This window comes from Neoarius graeffei, chromosome 5 (assembly GCF_027579695.1).
Source record: "Neoarius graeffei isolate fNeoGra1 chromosome 5, fNeoGra1.pri, whole genome shotgun sequence".
Classification (NCBI taxonomy): Eukaryota; Metazoa; Chordata; class Actinopteri; order Siluriformes; family Ariidae; genus Neoarius; species Neoarius graeffei.
In genome coordinates this window covers 77,002,150-77,015,622 of record NC_083573.1, presented here as the reverse complement: position 1 = coordinate 77,015,622, position 13,473 = coordinate 77,002,150, and the positions used below count along the sequence as shown (strand labels likewise).

At 40.5% G+C, this 13,473-nt stretch overlaps 1 protein-coding gene across 1 annotated transcript in view; it reads right to left on the bottom strand.

Annotated features, from left to right (window-relative positions):
• acvr2ba (activin A receptor type 2Ba) overlaps positions 1–13,473 on the bottom strand; it is a 221,612-nt gene that overhangs the window by 30,158 nt on the left and 177,981 nt on the right. The window contains exon 3 of the mRNA XM_060922426.1: positions 1,414–1,520. Coding sequence (XP_060778409.1) covers positions 1,414–1,520 — 107 coding nt within the window. The remainder of the gene's footprint in view (positions 1–1,413; positions 1,521–13,473) is intronic.

Sequence of the window (13,473 nt, the reverse complement as noted above, 5' to 3'; positions counted from 1 at the left end):
TGTATTTATTTATTAATGTAGGAAATTCGTTCAGTATAATGTGCATTTATCGCAAAAATACATCCATGTATTTATTATTTTGAAAACCCACCAGCCGACTGATCTGGCGTGTTTTAATTGTGCGACAGTAATGACGTAAATAATGGCGCGGTGGGGTAGCGTCCGAAAGCGTTTTTTTTCATTTTACCAATGAGCTCACTATATAGTCCTCTATATATTAATTCCCTATATAGTGAGTAGGGAGGAGTGAACGAGTGAGTGATTTCGGACACAGCCTTTGTGAAGTATTGTGTCAGGTATACGGCAGTAGACGGATCGAAATGCAGGAATAGTGTTTATTAGCAGGCGTGATATTTCCAAAAAAACCCCACAAACGAAAACAGTCATAAACATGGCTTGAAACAAACGTGACTGTGATAATGGTAATACTTCGCAAAGCCTCGGTGTCCTTATATGCGCGTGCTGATTGTGCTCAAATCAGCATCAGGTGTTTCCCATAACGACTGGGTCTTGTGAGCGAGCAGAGGTGTGACGGTCAAGTGTTCACCTGCTGTGTGACCAACCACAACTCTCATCTCGCCTGTATAATCGCCATGCATCGCCACCAAAGCGCCTCATTCTCATCGATAACCCCTCGCGAGCTGTAGTGTCCCTGTAGGTTAAAGGTGTCAAAATGTGAGCAGTTAAAAGCTGAGACTCTTTCACTCAGACTTAAGTGGTTGTGAAGGATGTGAGGACGAAAGCAGTTACATGCGTTACGATATGCGTGATATACAAGCAAACGGGTTACAGGTGAAAAATCAATAGCTAAGTTGAAAGCAAACGCGACCTTTCACAGTACCTTGTTAGTTATGTCTTTGAATATATTGTGCACGATACATCAATATGAGTCACTTAGAGGACAAAATTATTGCTTTTCATAATCTGCCGTCAAAATGCACCGACTCTTGCGTGTCAAATGTTAATAATATTGAACCAAGTAATAAGATCATGTTGTGTTTTAACTCCCCCTCACTCCACTGCACTTATCCTCAAGACCAAATCAGTGCTTTATGTTATAGAGAACATTATATGGCTTTTAAAAACGCTTATGTGAACTGCATATTCCTTACCTAGATTCCTACAGTCACACACACAAAAAAACCCAAAACAAAACCTACACACACAAAGAAAAGCGTGCCACCTCCCGAGAAAATGATGTGATTACCGTGACCGAGTTCACTGCTGCTATATGTTCAGTTCCTGCACCCACTGATTTAACGAGCTCATTTTCAAACGAACGCGTTTTAATAAGTACATATTAACACGAGGGATCGAAAGATGTGTTCGTGCTGATAAAAAAAAAAATCAAAGCCGAATAAATAAACAGAGCTGTGATTTCCCAGCGGCGAAGATCGTTTGGAATTTGCTCACCTGGTCCGCTCACATCGGGGAGGTGTGTGAACCTCTCGTTGCAGAAGCTGCCCTCACAGCAGCAGAAGAACACCTGTGGGTTCTCCTCTGTGGCCACACACTCTTGCCTGGAGTCGAGAAACAAAAAACAGAGACTCGTTACACCACCCTCCTCCTTGATCAAGAGAATGCTTTGGTGGCAAAGTTCATCGAGGGCAGATTTAGAGCTTGGAGCATGTGGTACTGTGTACGGGAAGCAAAGAACAGCATTAGAACGAATCCCTGGAGGTTTTGCAACTGAAACAAGCGCGCGCGCACACACACACACACACACACACACACACACACACACACACACACACACACACACAGAGAGCGTGAACCAGTCGAATTTCCCATTTGCAGAACTTGTAATGTGAAGCGTTAGATTAGGGGTGCTGAACATACAGCTTGTGCAAGGTTCAAGTCTGACTAAGCAAATTTGTGTTTCAAATTAAAATCATCTTATGGACTGTAAATAAATGTAAAGATTCTGAAAAAGGAGCTGGTCTCTGATATTCCACTAGGGGGCGAAATAGAGAAATGAACACATAGCCATAAACTGAGCTACTGAAAAAACAAAAAGTTACAATGACACAATTGTAAACAATTCTTTATTAGCAAGCAAAAATTTGCTGCCGTTTCTATGTCTGTCTCTTTCTAGAATTACTTACTGAGGGGTTTCACAACAACAGGGGTGAATACTTGGGAACTGCATCTGTAAATAATTTTGCAAACTATACCATCCTTCCACTTCAATATTATGGGTCATTTTGCGAAGACTCGTGATTATTTTGGTTCCAGATCGTAACACAACAAAACATGGAAAAGTTCAAATTCGTGGTGAATGCATATGGTAAAATATTGGCGGGCTTTTTTTTTCATGGGATATCAGATATATTCCATTCATCCATTCATTATCCATAACCGCTTATCCTGTGCAGGGTCACAGGCAAGCTGGAGCCTATCCCAGCCGACTATGGGCGAAAGGCGGGGTACACCCTGGACAAGTTGCCAGGTCATCACAGGGCTGACACACTCAGTGCGTTTACATGCACATAGAGAAAATCGAATTTCTGCTGTTGCTCGACTGAAATCGAAGTTCAAAATGCCATGTATACACCTTAATTCGGCTGAAATTGAACCGAACTTGATTTCTCGGAATCGAGCTACACGACCTAGATTATGCGATTTCTGCCGAGCTACTTAGTGCATGTATACCCTATTGAGCTACGTATTCGAGCTACTTACTTCAGCACTGCCCCTTCTGGAAGTGACGAGTGACTAGACCACAAGCGGGAAACACAACAGCCTCGGTCGGCATGACAACGGCATGAATCTTTTCTTTTTGTGGCATTGTTTGCACTGTTAAAATTTAGCTCACTTACTGTATCACCAAATACATCTGTACAGCTGTTGCATAGCTGTGAATTGTGTACATAAACAAGTCACTATATTTGTGTGTGTGTGTGTGTGTGTGTGTGTGTGTGTATATAGATGTCCAACATCTGAAGAATGTCAATAAAAACAAAACAATTGAACTTTTTGTGTGTTTATTAAGACATAAGTTAAATTGTAAGCAAAAAATGGACTTTAGAAAAATATTTTTTGGAAGCAAAAAAAAAAAAATTTTTGTAAGCAAAAAATGGACTTTAGAAAAATATACAATTGTGCAAAATAAGTTGTCTTACAGAACAGTGGTCTGCGCAGGACAGTTTGTAGCCATACAGTCTGTTAGAGCAAGCCTAACAGCTTGAGCACGGAACTTGTGAACACAGAACTGCCAGTGTTGCCAGATTGGGCGGTTTTAAGTGCATTTTGGCGGATTTGAACATGTTTTGGGCTGGAAAACGTCAGCAGTATCTGGCAATACTGCTGATAACTTTGTTTATACTCTTGAATAGCTCTTCTTCATGACGACAACCGGAAGTGTACCAACACGATGGGGCGTGTAGCGCCACCTGTGGCTCGGGTGCACAATGTACATCACACAATAGCTTGATTTCCTTGTGTGCATGTAGGATTGGATTTCTCTGGCACCCCTGCTGGGACCTTCAGCTCGATTACCAACAGCAGCTCGATTTGGATGTGCATGTAAATGTAGTCATAGACACAGACAACCATTCACACTCACATTCACACCTACGCTCAATTTAGAGTCACCAGTTAACCTAACCTGCATGTCTTTGGATTGTGGGGGAAACCAGAGGAAACCCACGCAGACACGGGGAGAACATGCAAACTCCACACAGAAAGGCCCTCATCAGCTGCTGGGCTCAAACCCAGGACCTTCTTGCTGTGAGGCGACAGTGCTAACCACGACACCACCGTGCTGCCTAGATTCCATTTAGCTAGCATGATATTCAACAAGTCAAAGATGAGTTCAATATCATGTTAGCTGAATGAAATATATGCTATCCCATGAAAAAAAGCCAGCCAATATTACAAACAAAAAAAACCTCACTGGATATTCGCATCAGCTCCGATGTGTGATGTCATGTTGTCTTGACAACCATGCGATATCGTCAACCATATTCAGCGGTCATTCTCCATTGGGTAGAGTGACGTAATACATGTAGGATAAGCGATATTCTCACAATATTGCATGCTATCAAACCAAATGAATGAAACCCGCTAGAAGGGAACAGAACACGTTTTTATACCATGGAAAAAAGTGTCCTGTATGTATAATAATTATGCAATATTGCGTGAGCATGAGTGCGATTCTACTGAACATCATTACAGCTGTGATTTGTCCGTAGGTCATGCGGGGTGGGAGCTGATATTCAGTATAACGCCATACTTGCTTGTGCAATGCTGCTTTTAAACCACTGTTCTATAAACAAGAAATTAAAACTGAGACATTAATTTCAGACACAGCATGGGCAAATATTCTCTTTATTTTTACAAGTGGAAATAGATCCCGAAGAAGCCACACTCAGCAAGATGGCTGGTGAGCTCACATTGATTTGTACATTCTTGTTGAAGGTGCTTCTGGTGAAATTAGCGTCCTTTCTTCCTTTTCATTATCATCTGACGATCTTTTCTTATTTTAAGCCAAAAGCTATGTTCCTGAAAAGTATTATTTGCCATATCCGCTGATGTCACTAAAATTACTGTAATACCAGTGAACACAGATGAGTGGAGTGATGCACACCATATCAAGGAACATGTCTAACAGTGGCTGATGTGTTCTTGCAGTGTTTCCCCTACCATTATATTGGGGATGGGGGTATAAAAAAAAAAAAAAATCCCAACCCCACCCAGGAGTGCAGTTCTACTGTAAAACTTGGTCTAAAATAAATATGACTCCTTTAACTGTTTGTTCTGATCCAAATGCTCTGTAATAGGAGCCACAGGGAGAGGTCCTGCAGGTGACCATCCTCATCCAATACCCACCCACGCCAACCAACCAACCAACCAACCAACCAACCAACCAACCAACCAACCAACTTTGGGGAAGCATTGTATCAGTCCACTAAACTGATTTTTTTTCTGGTCCAGCCCACTCAGACTAACTGGAATTTGGTCTATTTCCTGAAACGAGCTTGATCAAGGTGCACAAAGACACTGAACTTCCACTCCAATTCCCTGCATCCCCTTGTCTCAGTGGAAAGAAAAACAAAGCCATCTAACCTGGAATGACAGGAGTGTCAGGAGATGGAGAGATCTAGCACTTGTGTGATGATTCTGCTGATGAGGCACAACCTGACTAATGCTCAGTCAGCACTCGGGCTGTTATTCAGCACCACCCTCTCAGTAAAACCAGGGCCGAGCACGAGCTCAACAGGAAGCATGATCACCCCTCAGAGGGCTGAGCCGGTGCAACAGGGAAATGCTGAGCAACATCAAATCTGTGAACCCACTGACCTGACAACTTTATAATGATTTAAAAAAAAAAAAACTCGAGTTGGACAATATGATCATAAGCAGACATGACATGATATGGAATGATAGCAATATTGCGATAAAAACGGATGGTTAAAATAATGCAAACAGCCGAGACTCCTTCCATCAATAGCTATGTTTACATGCACTTTTTTTTGTATTGATCTACGTTTCTGAACCTACCATTTCAATTAAAGTGATTGAACAGGTGTGTGTATGTTTATATTTCCCCAAGCGTACAATCAGAAGAGAATTTCTGACACGCACCCACAATCCTGCATCGCCGGTTTACTCTGCTCTGGAAACATGGATATGGTGAGTATTTTAGGCAATTTCTTCGATCTGTTTTTATTTAAGCAACAAACGGGGGGGGGGGGGGGACCCCAACACCTTCTCCTTGTAGAAGTGCTGAACAGGAGATGCTGAGTACAGGATCATTTGTTTCAAAATACTGTCCGGTACAGAGCCATACCTTTGCTGCCAATTTCAAATTACTAGAAAATTTATACAGTGGTGCTTGAAAGTTTGTGAACCCTTTAGAATTTTCTATATTTCTGCATAAATATGACCTAAAACATCATCAGATTTTCACACAAGTCCTGAAAGTAGATAAAGAGAACCCAGTTAAACAAATGAGACAAAAATATTATACTTGGTCGTTTATTTATTGAGGAAAATGATCCAATATTACAAATCTGTGAGTGGCAAAAGTATGTGAACCTCTAGGATTAGCAGTTAATTTGAAGGTGAAATTAGAGTCAGGTGTTTTCAATCAATGGGATGACAATCAGGTGTGAGTGGGCACCCTGTTTTATTTAAAGAACAGGGATCTATCAAAGTCTGATCTTCACAACACGTTTGTGGAAGTGTATCATGGCACGAACAAAGGAGATTTCTGAGGACCTCAGAAAAAGCGTTGTTGATGCTCATCAGGCTGGAAAAGGTTACAAAACTATCTCTAAAGAGTTTGGACTCCATCAATCCACAGTCAGACAAATTGTGTACAAATGGGGGAAATTCAAGACCATTGTTACCCTCCCCAGGAGTGGTCGACCAACAAAGATCACTCCAAGAGCAAGGCATGTAATAGTCGGTGAGGTCGTAAAGGACCCCGGGGTAACTTCTAAGCAACTGAAGGCCTCTCTCACATTGGCTAATGTTAATGTTCATGAGTCCACCATCAGGAGAACACTGAACAACAATGGTGTGCATGGCAGGGTTGCAAGGAGAAAGCCACTGCTCTCCAAAAAGAACATTGCTGCTCGTCTGCAGTTTGCTAAAGATCACGTGGACAAGCCAGAAGGCTATTGGAAAAATGTTTTGTGGATGGATGAGACCAAAATAGAACTTTTGGTTTAAATGAGAAGCGTTATGTTTGGAGAAAGGAAAACACTGCATTCCAGCATAAGAACCTTATCCCATCTGTGAAACATGGTGGTGGTAGTATCATGGTTTGGGCCTGTTTTGCTGGGCCAGGACGGCTTGCCATCATTGATGGAACAATGAGTTCTAAATTATACCAGCGAATTCTAAAGGAAAATGTCAGGACATCTGTCCACGAACTGAATCTCAAGAGAAGGTGGGTCATGCAGCAAGACAATGACCCTAGGAAACCCACCAACATCCCAGAGTTGAAGCTGTTCTGTATGGAGGAATGGACTAAAATTCCTCCAAGCCGGTGTGCAGGACTGATCAACAGTTACCGGAAACGTTTAGTTGCAGTTATTGCTGCACAAGGGGGTCACACCAGATACTGAAAGCAAAGGTTCACATACTTTTGCCACTCACAGATATGTAATATTGGATCATTTTCCTCAATAAATAAATGACCAAGTATAATATTTTTGTCTCATTTGTTTAACTGGGTTCTCTTTATCTACTTTTAGGACTTGTGTGAAAATCTGATGACGTTTTTGGTCATATTTGTGCAGAAATATAGAAAATTCTAAAGGATTCACAAACTTTCAAGCACCACTGTATTTGGCACAATCTTTTTTTTTAATAAAACGTAAACATTTATCTTGCAATAACAGACACGGTAGATCTTGACAATTGTCCAATACTTCCGGAAGCAGCGTGTAACAGCGTGAGACTACAAACAAAGCACCCGGACGTCATGACTGTATGAAGGGTCACTGAACATGTGCAGGTTACAGATGCAGAAGTGAATCCCCTCAAGCGTTTACACAGCTAATATTTTCCTATCCCTCCGCCAACTCTGATTAAATTCTCGATTGGAATGGGCCATTTCATTCTGATCGAGCGGTTTATACGATTCCGATTGAGCTTGAATCCGATTATGAATGGATTATTCGGGTCACAAGTGTTAAAGAAACCTCTCCTGAATACTAACACTTTTTTAAAAAATGTGGTTTGTGTATTATTAGGCTTAGGTTATGTGGCGCGTCAGCCATACAAGTCCCTTTGAATTTGCTGTTACTATAGAAACTATAACACATTTAAAGCAGCACATGATTATAAATCTAATTTTGCCCTGCAGCTGGCACAGTCACAGCTGCTGTTCGAGAAAGTTAATCAATTCCTTTTGACCAATCAGTGTTGAGAATCGGTGTGATATAAAGTGTTAATCAATTCAAACCTCTCACATTTTTTTTTTGTACCTACTGTACCAGCTAACACAGATTTCCTGAGGGAAAGAAAGGTGTGATACTGTATAAGCAGATGCCCGCACACACACACACACAGCAGAGATATTACAGTTTTTTTTTTTTTTTTTACACCAGATATATTCATTGGAATCCTCCCTCCTCTTAAGGTTAAACAGCAAACCCGATAATCATCACACATCCGCATGGTGAAAACGTCCCCATTTCCTCCATCGTCTGTTAATGGACAAAAATGACAATTTCAATAGAACAGCAAGTACAGCACAATATCATAAACACACAAGACAAGGTGGATAATTACAGAACAGCACGAGACACATGAAGATAAACTCGGTTTAATAACCACTTTAATGTTTCGCTTTAAAACAGTCAAAATTCCTGATTATCTTCACTATTTACTGCAGGTTAACAATAAACTCCGGTCATGATTCGATTCACAATACTGGCTTCATGATTTCGATTTGATTCAATTCTCAAAATATTTTGAACAAAATTTTAATGGAGAAAAATGAGGACTGAAAAGAAACCGCATCATAAACAATGCAAAGCAATGTGCATGCATGTTGGTATAAAGCCAATTATTCTACCCAAATTCACTGGATATGCGCAATCGCGCGCTCTGATTGGCTACTCTACTACTTAGTCTAGGACCTGGCTTAGACATGTATGCACGTAATTTAGGAGCGGATAACTCAACTCTTATCGGCTAATTTGACTCCAAGGAATAACTTGGGATGTGTGCCAAAATCGCTATCCGGGATGAACAGCCTGAAAATTACCAATCCAAGATGGCCGCCGGTATTATAGTATTAGGCTACATCCACACGACAACGGCAACGAGATTTTATTAAATAAAATATCGCGTCCACATGGGCAACGGATCAGTAAAATTTCAGGTACATATGGCAACGCAACGCTTGCTGAAAACGATGCAATACACATGCCACACCTCTAGGGGCGCTGTAAGACGGTCCCATCGGAGACACCAGAACAATAGAAGAAGTAGACGCATGCGCATAAACCCCTTCTTCTACCCGGTGTGAAGCACTGTCAGGAACAAACACACAACAACAAGAAGATGGCTGCGACTACGCGAGGAAATCGTGCCTTCTGTGTGTACAAATTAGTTTTATTAGTGTGCATAGTTTCATATAACTTAATTTTCTTATTGTGTGTGAACATTTTGAAAAGCATTTTTATATAATTTATATAACTTTTTATATTGTGTGTGAACATTTTGAAAAGCAGTCTTATTCAATAAAAAAAAAGAAATTCAAGAAATGGTTCAGTTACTTGTTTATTTAAAAGAAAAGCTGTATACAAAAGTGAATGCAATGCAGTGGTTTATACAAAACAGCGAGAGTGCTGCTTGTTCTAGTCATGTGGTTGTGACGTCATCGTAAACAAATCCGTTCTACTCATCCAGACGACTTCGCAACGGCGCCGTTGCCAGATTTTTCCCACTCTGGAACCCGTTCTCAAAAAATATCGTTGTGGGGCACCCAAAACGCCGGTGCCGTGTGGACGCCAGGCCGAAACGATAAACAATTTTATCAGATTCACCTGAATCTGTTGCCGTGTAGACAGGGCCTTACTGTTGTGCTACTCTTCATGTTCCTGATCCTGGTTTATGTGACACAAACAGTAATAACGTGATGTTAAAAGTTGTATTGTCGGGCTGTTAAACATTTCGGCTCTCAAGATACTGCTGCCTACTAAAGTAATAAGTTTTGTTTTGTATTTTTCACTTTAAGTTAACATTCCATTGATCCTAATAGATTGAAACATTCCATTGATTCCAATAAATTGAAAATACAAATTTCTTTATATTAAATCAAATGCTTGCTTTCTTATACTCTCTTAAATTGTGTGCATCCGTCTCCCAATTCCATGATTTTATGTTTGAGGTAGGGTTATTCTGTTTTTCTCATGTTTTCTATGAAACTACAATTTTGGCCAATTTTTTTTTTAAACCTTGCTCTTGACCACAGCTTGTTCCCTTTTCCTTCAATCATAAAAATGCTGTCACTAATGGATTCCCCATACCCAAAAAACCCATAAAATGAGGTACTGGACATACTTCTGTGGTGAGTGGTCCAAAAATTGATATTTTCAATATGGCTACTAGCAGCCATCTTGGATTGGTAATTTTCGTCCTGTTCGTCCTGGATAGCGATTTTAGCCCACATCCCAAGTTGTTCCTTGGGTTCAAATTAGCCGATAACAGTTGAGTCATCCTCTCCTAAATTATGTGCATAGATATCTAATCCAGGTCCTCTACTACTAGGCTATCAACCCATATACCGTGAGTAGAGAAATACAAAATGGCAGCACGTGTTGCTGAACCAACCGAGGATGAAATAAAAACTCTCTTCGAAAACAACACCCCAAAAAATACACAAGAAAAAACAAACAAAAAAATGGAATAAAAGTATTTGATGGTAAGAACATCTCTTTTTTTTTATTTTTCAAGAATTATTATTTTAGCATTTTTCACAAATTGCTACTGTCATTTCACCGATTTGTTTACATTCTAAGCAGAAATTATTTTGTCAGACCTTTTGTATAAAAGTTTTTATTTATCAAATTTGCAAAAAATAAAAAAATGTTCCGTTTCTCAAAATCCAGTGAATGTGGATAGAATAAAACCGTTATTCCACTCAATCTCATCGTACATGGCTAATAGCTGACTTGGCGCTATGCACCTCATCAGCTATCAGCTCACGTACGACTTGATTTCGTGGAATAACTGTTAAATATATAAAATGGCTATGAACAAAGGTTTAATAGTGCAAACAGAATGTAGTACAGGTTAACCAAATCTTGTAATAAACTAGAACTGAGAGTAAACTCACTGTTGAATACCCCCGCTTATGAGCCTGTCATCATATATTGCCATATGGAAGGGAATAAGTTGAATTATCTCGCCTTTGAAACGTCGGACTGGGATTATTTTCCTTCGTGCACATCTTTAGGTGGTATACTGCAACTGTGTAAAGTTTCATCAAACTGTTTAGGAGGAGTTGCGCTGACAAGACACATGGACATACGAACGGATGGACAGGGTGATTCCTATATCAACCCCCCTCCCCCCCCAAACTTTGTGGGGGTATAATAAATAAATGTCCAAAGTCCTCTAAAAGGTTTGGTTGAATAAATAAATCGTCTGGCCTGGGGATTGACAAACATAATGAGCTCTGTAGCAGAAACAGAGCTGCAAAGTGGACTAAACTGGCGATTTTCATGACCTTAAAGGAACAGTCCACCGTACTTCCATAATGAAATATGCTCTTATCTGAATTGAGACGAGCTGCTCCGTACCTCTCCGAGCTTTGCACGACCTCCCAGTCAGTCAGACACAGTCAGACGCGCTGTCACTCCTGTTAGCAATGTAGCTAGGCTCAGCATGGCCAATGGTATTTTTTGGGGCTGTAGTTAGATGCGACCAAACTCTTCCGCGTTTTTCCTGTTTACATAGGTTTATATGACCAGTGATATGAAACAAGTTCAGTTACACAAATTGAAACGTAGCGATTTTCTATGCTATGGAAAGTCCGCACTATAATGACAGGTGTACTAACACCTTCTGCACGCTTCGGCAGTCATTGATACGGAGCTCAGATATCAATGCGCTGCCGAAGCGCGCAGAAGGTGTTAGTATGCCTGTCATTATAGTGCGGACTTTCCATAGCATAGAAAATCGCTACGTTTCAATTTGTGTAACTGAACTTGTTTCATATCACTGCTCATATAAACCTATGTAAACAGGAAAAACGCGGAAGAGTTTGGTCGCATCTAACTACAGCCCCAAAAAATACCATTGGCCATACTGAGCCTAGCTACATTGCTAACAGGAGTGACAGCGCGTCTGACTGACTGGGAGGTCGCACAAAGCTCGGAGAGGTACGGAGCAGCTCGTCTCAATTCAGATAAGAGCATATTTCATTATGGAAATATGGTGGACTGTTCCTTTAAATGCTTGAAAACTACCGAAGAACTAATTTTAACCGTTATAACGTGGTCATCTAACTGTATAACATATAATGCCTGTTAGTCATTGCAATTTGGCTCCACCAGACTTCACAAGTGCAGATCTAGCACAAAAGGGCGCGATCACATGACCAGTATGTGCTCTATATAGTTATCTTTATACACAGATTGGGAACTCTGGTGTTCAAACAGTGCAAATGCATCAGATGCATAATTAACAGAATGCTGATTTACATGATGCGAGTCACACATTTCCATGATGAACATCAGCAAATTTTTGCATGGCGATGCATCGCATCATTACACACCTACTACTTACAAACTATGCTGATTGTGCTATTTAACAATATTATCATCGTTCCTACACACCATTATGTTGCCCCAATATCCAGTGACATTTCTTGCTGATTATATTATACTGCAAGACACGCCAACTATTACAAACTTAGCGCAAGAGCTCTCATAATCAAGCAATAAAACAGGATGTGAGCAAATCTGGAATGATCCGTGCCTGTTCTTTGAACAGAAACTTCCTGGAGGCCGCGCCCCCTTTCCCTATCTCATTTGGCCTGCTTCACTTTTTTAACAAGGTACAGTGGTGCTTGAAAGTTTGTGAACCCTTTAGAATTTTCTATATTTCTGCTAGATTACATGAGAAGCTACAGTGGTGCTTAAAAGTTTGTGAACCCTGTAGAATTTTCTATATTTCTGCAGAAATATGACCTAAAACATCAGATTTTCACACAAGTCCTAAAAGTAGATAAAGAGAACCCAGTTAAACAAATGAGACAAAAATATTCTACTTGGTCATTTATTTATTAAGGAAAATGATCCAATATTACATATCTGTGAGTGGCAAAAGTATGTGAACCTTTGCTTTCAGTATCTGGTGTGACCCCCTTGTGCAGCAATAACTGCAACTAAATGTATCCGGTAACTGTTGATCAGTCCTGCACACCGGCTTGGAGGAATTTTAGCCCATTCCTCCATACAGAACAGCTTCAACTCTGGGATGTTGGTGGGTTTCCTCACATGAACTGCTCGCTTCAGGTCCTTCCACAACATTTTGATTGGATTAAGGTCAGGACTTTGACTTGGCCATTCCAAAACATTAACTTTATTCTTCTTTAACCATTCTTTGGTAGAACGACTTGTGTGCTTAGGGTCATTGTCTTGCTGCATGACCCACCTTCTCTTGAGATTCAGTTCATGGGCAGATGTCCTGACATTTTCCTTTAGAATTCACTGGTATAATTCAGAACTCATTGTTCCATCAATGATGGCAAGCCGTCCTGGCCCAGATGCAGCAAAAAAGGCCCAAACCATGATACTACCACCATCATGTTTCACAGATGGGATAAGGTTCTTATGCTAGAATACAGTGTTTTCCTTTCTCCAAACATAACGTTTCTCATTTAAACCAAAAAGTTCTATTTTGGTCTCATCCATCCACAAAACATTTTTCCAATAGCCTTCTGGCTTGTCCACGTGATCTTTAGCAAACTGCAGACGAGTAGCAATGTTCTTTTTGGAGAGC